Source organism: Rhinopithecus roxellana, chromosome 2 (genome assembly GCF_007565055.1).
Source record: "Rhinopithecus roxellana isolate Shanxi Qingling chromosome 2, ASM756505v1, whole genome shotgun sequence".
Lineage (NCBI taxonomy): Eukaryota > Metazoa > Chordata > Mammalia > Primates > Cercopithecidae > Rhinopithecus > Rhinopithecus roxellana.
The window spans coordinates 160,519,609-160,533,118 of record NC_044550.1 but is presented as its reverse complement, the minus strand read 5'-3'; the positions used below and the strand labels follow the sequence as shown (position 1 = coordinate 160,533,118).

Below are 13,510 nucleotides of genomic sequence, written 5' to 3'. Positions count from 1 at the left end.
GAGGCCGAGACGGGCGGATCACGAGGTCAGGAGATCGAGACCATCCTGGCTAACACGGTGAAACCCCATCTCTACTAAAAAATACAAAAAACTAGCCGGACGAGGTGGCGGGTGCTTGTAGTCCCAGCTACTTGGGAGGCTGAGGCAGGAGAATGGCGTGAACCCGGGAGGCGGAGCTTGCAGTGAGCTGAGATCCGGCCACTGCACTCCAGCCTGGGCGACAGAGCAAGACTCCGTCTCAAAAAAAAAAAAAAAAAAAAAAAAAAAGGAGGATGAACTGTCAAAGACGTAAGTAAGTGTTCATACAGGAAAACTGGTGGGTACACTTCCATGGCACTTCTCTGTAATAGTAAATAATTTCATAATCACAAACTGAGAACACAGAAAACATAAACCAATCTTTATAGAGATGATAAGAGTGTCCAATAATGGCCATAACTTTGTTGTGGTTTGTAAAACCTAAAATTAACCCCAAGAATGTACCCTAGAAAGTGTTCCTCCCCAGAATCCACCAATGTTCACATCCTCAAATATAAATATTACTCGGAGGCTTAAATTCTGAAAACCTTGGTGTCTGCTCTTCTGATTATTAAACCTTGTTTCCTGTTTGATTAAAAAACTGAAAACACAAAAGAAAGGCTTTATAATGTGTGTTTTAAAATTCTAATTACACGTTTATCCATAATCGATAATGTTCCTGGTATCAGGAAATTGCAAAGTGCTCATGATACTCCCGAGGAATAGTTAATATTTCTGTTGATTAGGATTGCAGCTGATTTTTGATTCACGAGTTGACCAAATTTTCATAAAAGCAACTCAGAACCACTGGGTCAAATGCTATTTGGGGAATGAGAGTTTATTGATAGCCTAAATTAGAACACTGCGATGCTGCCTGCACACAGTATGCTAAGTACTAATAGTAGGCTTCCCTTTAAAAATAAGCATTGGCTTCTGGACCCTTTTTCTTTGTAAAAAGGTCTGAAAGGTCATTAGCCCACTGTTTTGTAATAAACAGCCATAATATTTTATTACATGTAAATGAGTTATTTTTAATTAATATAAGAACAATAATATTGGAAAGGTTTTTGAGTATTATAATAATCACCAAGGAGCAAAAAAACAAAAACCAAAAAATTGAGAAAGGAAAAAAAGAAAAAAAAAGGATCCTTTCATTTCCTAAAAATAAATGTGCATAATTAGCATCTGGACTAAGTCCACGTAACTGAGCTCCATTTCCCAGAAAGTGACATTTTTCATCATGGTATGGAAATATTCATTTCAAGAGTCGGCAAATATACTTCCTTGGAGTTGCGTCAGATGGGTGGTCCAAACAATTTCTGCTTGGGGCAAGGGAGCTGTGTTCAGCGAAGTGCTCAGGTCTTTCTGGTGACCACCTTAGACACCTGAACAAACCACTCAACCATCTGAGAGGAAAATTTCAGGATAAGAAAGAATGCAATACAGGAAAACCCTAGTTTCTGGATTTGAATGAAAATAACACTTTATCGATTTGTCAGAAGAATGGGATTCTTTTCGATCTAAAACAAGTCCCAAATGTTCAGCACTAAACCTTCAGAGCAGCTATGTTCATTTATGAATCAGTTTTGACCTGAGAAAGAAAGAAACTGAGTAAATATATAAAAGGACTGCAACAAAATGCATTTTTATTTTCAATGGCTACTGGCTTTGGAAGCAACTCCTTAATTACAGCAAAGCTTTTAATTTAATTATCATGGATTTTTTTTTTCCCCTTACAGCATAAGGAGTTGGTATGTTTCTCTTGAATTACCTAAAAATAACACTAAGCCTAGAGGAAAAAAGAAAAAAAAAAACAAAACAAAACAACAAGGAAGCAGCAGAGAAAGGCTTTCTCTGCAGTGCTAAGACTTTGTAACACTAGAAATGAATGGCTTGCATGTCCCTCTGATCTACAAGATTATGTAAATGTTCTGCATCTCCAGAATGAAGTGAGACATGGACAGATTAAACCATCATTCAGGTGATCATTGCTTTCCATGTAGCAAAAGTCTCTTGCCAGCCAGGACTTCTGCATCCCATGTGAAGCTGCTTTGTCTCTGAATGACAACTTTCCTCTCTGCCTGTTTAGAACAGGAAGAAAGAAAAACCCTACCCTTTCCTACATTTTAAAAAGTCTACTGACAAAATTAAGATGCCATAGAATCAGTGGTATTTGATGATTTGTTTTTGCATTTTATAACCATTTCCTTTGCCTTTGGTTTTGTACACCAGCATGGGCACTGGAGAGATGAAAGTATACCAACAAGATCAATGAATAAATATATTTTTATTCTTGCAGCAAAACTGCATAAGTAATAAACACATCTTCAGTTTCATACATTGGGCTTTTGCAGTTAACCTTGATGATTCAACCTCTCTTAAGTATAAAAAGAGGGTTGTCATTTGTGTTTTGAACTGAGATAGCTGCTATCATTAATATCACAAATTAGTTTCATGTTGAGTGTTAGTCAAAATGCAGTGAACTAGTGTTCATTAAAATAAACTTCTGTTTGTCAGATTCTGTGATTAAATATTTGTTCTTACTAATTTTTCTACCCGCAAAAGGACATAAAGAGATTATCTGTAGTGTTCCAGAAAGGTCCTTGGTGAGAGGGAACACTCCATATGTCAATTTTCTATGTAGGGCAAGGATCGTAGATCTAAAATGTATAGAAGATGAGGTTAAAGATCTATCTCTTCTGTTTTTCATTTCACAGCCTCCATGGGGCTTTGAATTCAGCCTCAAACATTGTGATAATCTGATCCTGACACTTGACCTCCCCTCATTCACTCTTTTATAAGTATACTTGTTCAGCTGCTTATTGAATTCCCTAATTTCATTGACATTTTAAAGTTTTTATGTTCCTTTACAGATTACAGTTGGGTCATGGTCAGAGGATTCTTCCCTTATTCAAATTTGAATTCAGCTCCAAAAAGTTATTTCAGTAACAAAGCACAAATACAATGCTGACCACGCAAAAACAGGATATGTTCTTTCAGCTATAGTAGATATTTTGTATAAAACAACAAATCTAATCTAGCAACTAAAATTTACAAGGCAGTTAGAACCTCTCTTCCTCTTAGTTTTTGGCTCCCTGCTCTTTGATTTTTATGTGCTCAGTATCTTGTGCACACATCTTAGAAAAGTGTTCACCCCAAGAGTCAAGCCATGTCACAAACAAGGAAGATTCTCTCATGGTGTTGAAAGTGTCTGGGAGATGAGCAATCAGCCCCAGGTTCCATAGGAAAACCATAATTATTATTCTTTAATGCACTCAGAGTAGGAAAAGCTGGGCATGTGACAGAGCCTGTCCTGTACCTTGGTAAACATGGGCTTCCCGTGCTGGGTGACCATGGTACACTGGTCGCAGTCCACCGTGATGGATGAGTTGTGGTATGACTCTTTCGAGTGTTTGAGAATGTAATACAGGTCGGTCACCCCTCCTTCAAACACAGTGCTAAAGTAACGGGGGATGAGGGTCCTGCCGATAGCTGGGAGAGAAACACAGAGAAACAAACCATTAACAAAGATATCCCACCAGCCCCACACACCCAACACCATTGCCAAACCTCCTAAAACCGGATACTGATCATTTCAAGAAACCATAGCAAGAGGCAAATTTCTCTTTAAAAACAGCCATGATCCTTCTGGGTTGCAGTTAATAAAATATAATCCCCAACTATTCAGGAAAAATGTGTCCAGTCATCTCTCCAGATTTTGTGTCCACTGCAAGTCAATAAAATAAGGGTTAGTACTTTAAAAATAATAGGGGGGAAATGCATGAACTACTTTGGACCTTGTATACTTTTGGAGTGAACATGTTTGTAAAAATAAGACACTTCCAATCTACTTGGACTTTTTTAATGCATCATGTATAGGCCAGTTACCCAGTCATGTTTTATTTTTATTATTAGTAGTGATAATATAAATTTTAATAACATAATGCTTTGTAGTGTGTAAAGTATTTTGGTATTCTCTCATTGGATCTTCAGAACAACCCCAAGAGAGTGCAGGACTGATACCCAAAAATGTTATTATGGTGGGGGGTTGAGGAGGTTATTTTGAATGTTTCAAGGTCACATGACTTGTAAGTAAATATTTGGGGTCTCTAACTGCATGTCTATAAACACCTAAAATATCTGCTCTTCCCAAAACTGTGTCTCTGACTGCTTTAAACAATGGAAATCTTTAAAAAATAATCCCCATCTCCATATACAAAGAGATCCATAACTATGTAAATGCTGATTATTCTATCTGCTTTTGGAGCTGTATAAGATATCTCTCTAGAATAAAAGGCTCATTTTAAGAGAAGTTGATCCCTTTCACTTGGTCTAAATTGGTCTCTTTCATTCCATGTGTCTGGTCCTGCCCCATTTTAGTTTCAGCGATTGTGTAAGTAGCTGGGCCTTTCTGACATAGGACGCTTAGAAATCTCTAACAAGCCCTTTTTTCAGCAGTGATTTGAAATCCTCTTACACTGGAAATCCCAACTCATAATATCAGGAATTTTGCCTATGTGCGGATTTTAAGGCAAAGTTCTAAAGCACTCTCAAGCAATCCAAGGTTTTTAATAAATCTCTTACATTCACTATATAATACCCTTTGAAAGACAAAAATAATGTTTAAGATAAATAAACTACTGAAGAAAGCTTTAGCTAGGAAAGATCACCCAATCGTCACTTGAATGTTTTAAAATACTTAATTTCATTTTCAAAGAATCAGTGATAATCCATTTTGTATGGATCTATAGCTCTTTTGTACATGAACTTGGAAAAAATAAGTATAAAGAAAATACCCTGCCAAATTGTTTTCTGAAATGATTTTAAGGAATCCCCATACGGATGACTAGTCTCTAAATAATTTACACAGTTGTTATTGCCTCATATTTGCTGCAGGTAAAATCAATCAACAAGTGTGTGCTAAATATTCCAGGATTTTCAGTGATTCCATCCTAGATAATCCTTCTACATGCATTTTCTAAATACTGCCTGATCTCTAATACTGCATGCTCATTTTCTAAATATAAAATTCAAACAAGAGTAATTTGAGTCCACCATGTCCTTTAACAAATGCATAGCTAATATTATAAAGAAAACTTTGTAATGCTAAAATCCGTATTGTACTTCACTAAACAGATAAAATTAATATTGAATGCATTTCAAATATTCTAACTTAAAGCTAATTATCATAAATCAGCCTAAGTAATTTGACAATTTGGGATTCATACTGTTGAGAATAAATGCAAACTATAAAAATGCAGATGTAGGCCAAAGAATTGTCACATTAAAAAGGTTATGGCAAATAACCACCATTGGATTAGGAACATTATACTTTATTTATCATGAATCCTGCACAAGTTAATTCCTTTAGAGCACTGTTTGCTACATATCACCATCGTTTTCATTCATAGTATAATAAAAGTTGAAAGGGAAAAACATTTGAAAGTCTTTAACTTTAAACCTAAGTTTTTAATTACTTCCCCAAATCCAGAAAATGTACAAATTATATAGTAAATACACTTAAAGAGAAACATAGCTTTGCTTTATTGAATAATTTCTAGCACTCTAGGAAATGGTTGCCATGGATACTGGAGGTTTGTTTTCAGTCCTGTTTCCTTTGTGAGCCTGCCCTCCCATTTTTCCATGGTCCTGTTTAGACCATTAGTCACAAAGGTTCATTATCCACCGTAGTAGACTAAACCCACAGTCCGGTGGCCCCAGTAAACCATGACAATGGTATTCACACCCTTGAGTATGCAGTCTCCTCTCCATAAATCTGAGCTTGGCCCTGTGATCTGCTTTAATCAATTGAATGTGGCATGAATATCCTTGTATCAGTTTTGGGCTACACCTTTAAAAGAACTGGAAGCTTTCACTTTGTTCTCAGGAAGAAGTCAGTTGCTACATACAAAGTCCTACTACTCTAAGACTGCCAGACCATGAGAAGCCCAACCTAGTCATGTGGAGAGGTCATGTGAAGGAGAACTGAGTCTTCCAGCCAGAAACCCCAACTGAGCTTCCAGCCAACAAACAGCACTAACTTACATGGGAGAAGCTGTCCAGGAAGTGAATCCTTGAGCTCCAATTGAGCTGCCTCATGCTGGTGTCACATGGAGCAAAGACGAGCTGTCCCTGATGTGCCTTGCACAAATTTCAGAATCATAAGTAAATAAAAGAAATGTTTGTATTTTAAGCCAACATGCGTTGGGGTGTTTTTTAATGTGTCAGTAGATAATTTTCAACCACACTAGCCACAAAGGTAGTCAAATAAGAATTCTTCCCTGAAAGAAAGAGGGAAGTTTTGCCAGGAAAAACTTGCAAGTCATGAAAATATAGGAGGCTGAAAACAGAAGAAAAGCAAAGCAAATTGACAGAGAGGCTTCGTGGGCTGATCTGGGCCCTAGTCTCGGCTGGGAATAAAGCCAATGCCATCCCTCAGAGGTCACACTTGTGTGAGGTGTGCCCCTCCTTTTCTTTCTTTCTTTTTTTTTAATTGGCTCAAGCTGGTTCATGTTGGATTTCTGTCATTTGCAAATAGAGAAATCCTGACCACTGCAGTCCTCTTCCGGCATGGACAGAGTAGTAAACACTGAGAGAATAAAGAGGAAGTGATGAGAGTGATCAGCTACAAGAGATAACTGACTCTCCATGCAACACACTGTGTTAGAAGCTGCAGGAGATTAAAAAGGTGTCAGAGATTGTATTAGTTTCCTGTTGTTGCTGTAACAAATTACCACCAACGTAGTGGCCTACACCACCACAAACTTATTATTTCATAGTCCCGACAATCAGACATAGGGCTTGCTGGGCTGAAGTTAGGTTGTCAGCAGGGCTGAATTCCTTTCTGGAGGTTCTCAGGGAGAATCTATTTTCTTGTTTGTTTCATCATCTAGAGGATGTTCACACACCTTTCATGTGGCCCCTTCCTCCATCTTCAAAACTCACAGTAGGGAGTTGGGGCCTGGCGAGGCATCATTCTTACTCCCTCTTTTGCCTCCCTCTTGACTTTCAGGATCCTTGTGATTGCCCTGAATCCATCCAAAGAATTCAGGATAATCTCCCATCTCAAGATCCCTAACTTATGAGCTCTGCAAAGCCCCTTTTGCCATGTAAGATCACATTCACAGATACCAGGAATTCAAACCCGGATATCTTGCAGGAGGCACTATTCTGCTTCCCACAGAGACTATACTTGCCAACAGCTTCTGTTTTACAAAGGAGAGCAATCAAGAATACAAGAAACACACGCATACACCGTGCACGCATGCACGCAATGTGCAATACATAAATAATGTGCAGTGAATGGGACAGACAGCCAGAACAAAATCCCATGCGCCTGAAGAAATCATTCTATTGATCATTCATCAATTTCTTCTGTAAACATTGACTGAACCTGGAGTAGGTATAAAGCTCCATGGTTGATGGTCGATGTTGCAAACACAAATTTTTGTCCCTCTCTTTCAGATTCATTTTTGAATTTGAATTAGATTTTTGTCCCTGCCTTTCAAATTCATTTCTATCAGGAGAGGTAGCAAGTATCTAAGTATCTATAACATGACGTGATCGCTGATAAAGCTTAAAACTGGATTTATGATTTTGAACTCTTTATCAGTATCTCCTGTATCCTGAATTCAATGTACAATTTTATCATTTCTGAAGCTCTGAGATTAGCAAGTTCTTTTAATGCAGTCAACCATGCCACTGCATTGCACAGTCAGATATAAATGACTAAATCAGTGAACATTTCAGATGTAGGTTCAGCAGTCACCTAACTCGACAGCCACACCAGTTCCAAATCTATTTAGATTTTACAGTGTTACATTCATATGTCAAAGTTACACTTTACATTTATACTTTTATCCCTGGAATTAAAATAATTTAAATATTGATACACATAAATCTACATTGTGCTCCTATGAAAAGGATTATGTCTTCTTTTGTTTTTTAAATATTTTTTAATTTTAATTTTTTATATTTTTAATTTTGAACATTAAAAAATATTAATTTTTTAATATTGTTGGAGTGAGGTTAAGATTATAGTAGATTATAAAGGCAATGGTATTTTTCTAACACATTTAGATCAAAGCTCCAAAAGTTGGGAAGTGTGGAGAGCCAGATAACACAGGAAGATTTTCTGTGATGTTAGGTGAGTAAAATATACCATACATTATTTATCTATGTATTCATGAAAGATAAAAGAAAATCATACATTAAATTATTCAGGTGCTGAAATGTGTATAAACAATGTTTAAATTATACCCTATACTTTATAGGTAAATATGATTAGTCCAGAAATAGCTAAGATTTTATTCAAAGCTAATTGTGCTGTGGATCCCTGCCTTCAAGCTCCTTAGGGAGATTTTCATTGTTGTTCTGTTTTGTTTACATCCATTCATATTCCCCAGAAATTCTTGCTATGGAAGTTGATAGGGTGACGGTGTGGTGGAGGCAGGATCTAGCTTCTATCTTTTCTTGTAGATATTACTTGTAGATATTAGGATATCTACCAGATATTCGTTGATGTTAACTAACTTTTTTCCTTGTTTAGAAACAAAATGGTGTAATACAAGCTGGGAGATCATAAAGAAGACATAGGCCGGGCGCGGTGGCTCAAGCCTGTAATCCCAGCACTTTGGGAGGCCGAGACGGGTGGATCATGAGGTCAGGAGATCGAGACCATCCTGGCTAACACGGTGAAACCCCGTCTCTACTAAAAAATACAAAAAAAACTAGCCGGGCGAGGTGGCGGGCGCCTGTAGTCCCAGTTACTCGGGAGGCTGAGGCAGGAGAATGGCGTGAACCCGGGAGGCGGAGCTTGCAGTGAGCTGAGATCCGGCCACTGCACTCCAGCCTGGGTGACAGAGCAAGACTCCGTCTCAAAAAAAAAATAAATAAATAAATAAATAAATAAATAAATAAAGAAGACATAAACTACTGTGCATCCTCCCCAAAGCAGAAGGTCTGCCTTTTAGAGCATTTTATCTCTTTTAGTAATTATGAAATGCATTAAAAAAAACTCTTAAGGATGTTTATAAGTAATTCACGTGAAAGAAATTGTATGTAGAAAATAACCACACAGGAAAAGATTCAAACTAGTTATTGAAATACGAGGTTAAAATAATAACAAAAAGATTAAAACATAAACCTGGTGAGGTTGTGGTAAAACAGACATACACAAATATTTTTAGGGAAATCAACGTAGTGATTGCTTCTTATTTTGAGAGTTTCTAACTCTCTGGAAGTCTGTTAGCTGGGACTCTAAGCTCTTGGTAAATACCCTTACCAAACTGCAACTCTCAAGTTTATGTTTAAGTGCTCTGAAGTTCTACAAGTCTTTTGAGAAACCATCATCTAATGTGAGACTTTTTAATTTGGGGGCATAAAATTTTAAATGCCTGTAATTTCTGTGTTTCAAAGACAATTTGCTTCCAAGAAATAAAAGGGGTTAAGAGTCTGATTTTAATAAAATGTGAAGTAAGAGGAAAATTTGTAACTAACAATATATTAATGCCATTTGACATATGATCATTATTTAGCTGATGATTTTGCAACTCTGAAAAGAGAGAACCATATAACCAAGCATATGTTTTTAATTAGGCAAACTTAATTATATTAAAATTATTTACTATACTAGGATTTAAAAAATTTGTATCTAAACATGAAAATAGATAAATTCGTTGGCTAAATATGGGTAGTTTTATGTGGTTCTGCTAAAGCTACTGTAGTTCTGCTATATGTCAAAAATCCAAATGGAAATTCTATTATTCAGATACATAATAAACACCAAGAGTCATTAAACTTTAAACTTATCTGTATTCAGAAATCAGTAAATGCATTATGCTGACCTGCAAATGAATATGCTCCTAGGAGTGAGATAAACAAGACTGATGATTTTATTTATGGTAAATAACCATTATATATAGCCAAAACAATAGAAGCAAAATATGCTTGACCTGTGATGGGGGTGATACTAGTTCAAGGTAGATCTCGTTGTTCTTGATGAAGGGAATGCAAGTTGAATTAATTAGTTAATTTTACTTTTATAAATTGGCATGATTTTCATTCTAATATGCCTTTTACTTATTTTCTCAACCAAACTAATTTACTTGAATATTTTCTCTCTGATGATCTGTCTTGCTATTTCAAAGATTTATTTATTTCATATATACTTATTAAGTAACTGCTACAGGCCAGATATTGTTCTAGGTGCTAGAAATAGACAAGTAAGGAGACAGAGAATAAACTTGATGGCTCGGGAAGGCCAACTAGTTTAGATTGGCCAGTCTGGAAGGCTGCCGTGAAGAAGTGATGATGGAGATGAGTCCTAATTGAACAAAGCCATGTGAAGATCTGGAATTAAAGAGGTCCAGGCCCAGGAACCATAGGGGCAAAAGCCCTAAGACAGGAATGAATTTTGATTGAACGAGTTTGGTGTGTTACGGTATCAGAAAGAAGACTTTGTGGCAGGAGGGTGGTCAAAGAGAACAAGATGATAGAGATGGGGTCACAGAAAGAGGCAGGGGCAGATTATGTGGGACTTTCTAAACCACGGCAAATGGCTTCCATTTTATCCTTAGTGCAATGTCAAGACATTGAAAGATTTTGGCCAATGATATAATTTACTCTGTTTTTCCTAAATGCATTTCCAGCTGCCAGCATGGTCTCAAAACACCATAAAAATTTTTGATCCTCTTATAAATTTAATAGGCATTTTTTCTTCCACTTTCTACCTACCAAATTTTTCATAACGTGACCAAGACTTCAGTCACCCTATCTCACACTAGGTGCTAAGTGCTAGAGAAACAAGGATGACTAGACAGACCCCATTCCTGCTGTTACAGAGCTTTTGATCAAGCAATTCTTAGCATCATTAATTCACCAATTAAAAGTATGTCATGGCTCCATCTTGTCTCTCCTGTTTCCCCATTGTCTGACACACAATAATGAATGAGTCAATGCAACAAGTGTGTGAATTTATAGGTCCCAAGTCATAGGAGCTTACATGTAAACCTGATAGAATTCATCTCATTGAATTGAACCCAGTACTTCGACATATTCAGATTATTTTGGATCTTGATTCTGTCAGTGATACTATGGGCTATTTATTCTAGATGTGTGTCTTTCATGGTGGCAAAACTCTTTTGACTTTGATCCAAAGTACTGACAATAACATTGTACAGGAGAAGTCCGTAGCAATGGAGACCTCCTTCTAACTGGACTTCTTAGTATGAATCAAACACCCTGTAAGTATGAAATTGAAGTCCTTTAATGACTTCCATAAGAAGTCCATGCTCTGTTACTAATGGCTCATAAAGACAGTACAGAGTCCATGGGGAAAGAGTGAGGTGTCAGAGAAAGACCCATGCTGAGGGATGCAGAGACGTTAATCAGGCATAGAGGGCGAAGGAAGAGAGTGATCCCGGGAGAAGCAACAGCATTAGTTAGAGAAGGTGGTATATTTCCATCACCTAGGCTGCTGCCTTGGTCAGATGTTATATATTTATACCTTGGAAGATCTCATCTGGATGAGCTACTCCATTACACAGAGCTCTTGCTCTCTTCTTATGATGGTACAATATCCTTTTAGTTATTAAAATTTTAGGATGTAGTTTACATCTGGTAGATTTATTTTTGCCCTTACTCTTTTATGTCAGCATTGTCATAACTGTACTCTGTTTTTTATTCTTCATATGAATCTTAAAGTAATTATGTTAAATTCAAAAAAGAAACACGGAGAGAGATTGATTCAAATTAAATTAAATGTACTAAGAAAAAGTTGACATCTTTACAATATCCAATCTTCCTATAAAGGAATATGAAACGTATGTCCAGTTGTTTAAATCTTTATTTTTATCTTTAAAAAATTCCATAGTTTTTCTCTTTTCTTTCTTTTAGAGAAAGGGTCTCACTCTGCCACCTGGGCTGGAGTGCAATGGTATGATCATAGCTCACTGTAACTTCAAACTCCTGGGCTCAAAGAATCCTCCTGCCTCAGACACCCAAGTAGGCTGAGCACACAGGTGCCACCATGACAGGCTAAATTTTTTACTTCTTTATAGAGACAGGGTCCAGCTGGTCTTGAACTCCTGGCCTCAGTGGATCCTCCTGCCTTGGCTTCCCAAAGGGCTGGGATTACAGGCATGAACCATAGTGCCTGGCCAACCAAAAATATGTTGCACCCTCTAAGGTTTGTAGTTTTCTATATTTGGATACTTAACATTTCTTAAGATCCTTGCATATTTTAGTTATGCTAAATGGTTAATGGAATTTTAAAAATTTTATTTCCATTTGTAACCCAGGCATTTAACTGAATACTCATTAATATTAATAGTGTTTTGGGAAGGTTTTAAAAAGTTTTCTGGGCCAAATAATCCATTATTCCCAAATATTGATATTTTTGTTCCCTTTCTCCTTACCTATATATAGATTCTCCTTTCCTATATATAGTCCTGTTCTAACCCTTGCAATAACATGAGAATATATATAAGAATGTATATATATTGCAATAACATGAGAAAATATGTATATATGTGTGTGTGTGTATATATATGTATGTATAACAAAACATTCAGAAAAAAATTTAAATAATGAGGGAAGTAGTGGGCATTCTTTTTTCCCCTTGATAGTTTTAGGGGAAGTAAAGTTAGGACTAGGGGAAGTACTAAATGTTGATATGAGATCTTGTTACTTACTCTGGAAAGAAAAACAAACAATTATTCTATTCCTTGATTTTATGACTTCTTTCTTTTTAATCCTGATAAATGTCTAATTTGACTGTATGCCTTTTCAGTAATAAAGTAATTTTCCTTTTGAAAACTATTCATTAATATATTATCAATTATTGAATACCTTTTCAACTCTTAGCATAAACCTTACTTTCTCTTATGCACACATATACTACATTTTTGGATAAATTTAACTTATGAATTAATTCATTCCTTTCACAAATGTCAGTAAAAGCAGTGCCCTATTTGAGCCACTTGCTGGATGCTAAGTTAGAAAGATAGGGCCAGCAAAAGGTTTAGTCCAGTAATTCCCAGCAGCATTTCCTAATCCCAATGGATTCCTAAAGGTCTTAAAACACAACTTTAGCTAGTTCCATGTTTTTTTAAAAAATCATTAAAAAGGAACATACTTAACATGTTTCTTTGATTCGAGTAGGATGATCTCAACTATGGTAATACTGATTAGCTCTTGATTAGTGATCATGAATGGCACTTAACAGATGTGGAAAAAAATAAAATATAAAATCTCGACAATTATTTAATAAAAGTAATTAGGTTATCCATGATTATATTCCACACCTTCCTTTTAATAGGAGAGAAATTCCATGATCAGAGAAGTAAAACTACATAGCTTACTTGGAGTTAGGGTGGAATAAAATGGAACACTTGTTTTTAATCAATCAATGTTGGTTAATTTCTGTGTCTTGATTTAATTATAATTAGTTCTTAAGTCACATTAGTAATACATGTGCAAAAAGAAAAAAAAC

At 36.3% G+C, this 13,510-nt stretch overlaps 1 protein-coding gene across 17 annotated transcripts in view; it reads right to left on the bottom strand.

Annotated features, from left to right (window-relative positions):
• Nucleotides 1–13,510, bottom strand: part of LDB2 (LIM domain binding 2) — a 408,642-nt gene that overhangs the window by 96,254 nt on the left and 298,878 nt on the right. For all 17 annotated transcript variants that reach the window (XM_010368573.2, XM_010368564.2, XM_010368572.2 and 14 more), the window contains one exon: nt 3,338–3,510. In XM_010368573.2, the coding sequence (XP_010366875.1) occupies nt 3,338–3,510 (173 nt within the window). The remainder of the gene's footprint in view (nt 1–3,337; nt 3,511–13,510) is intronic.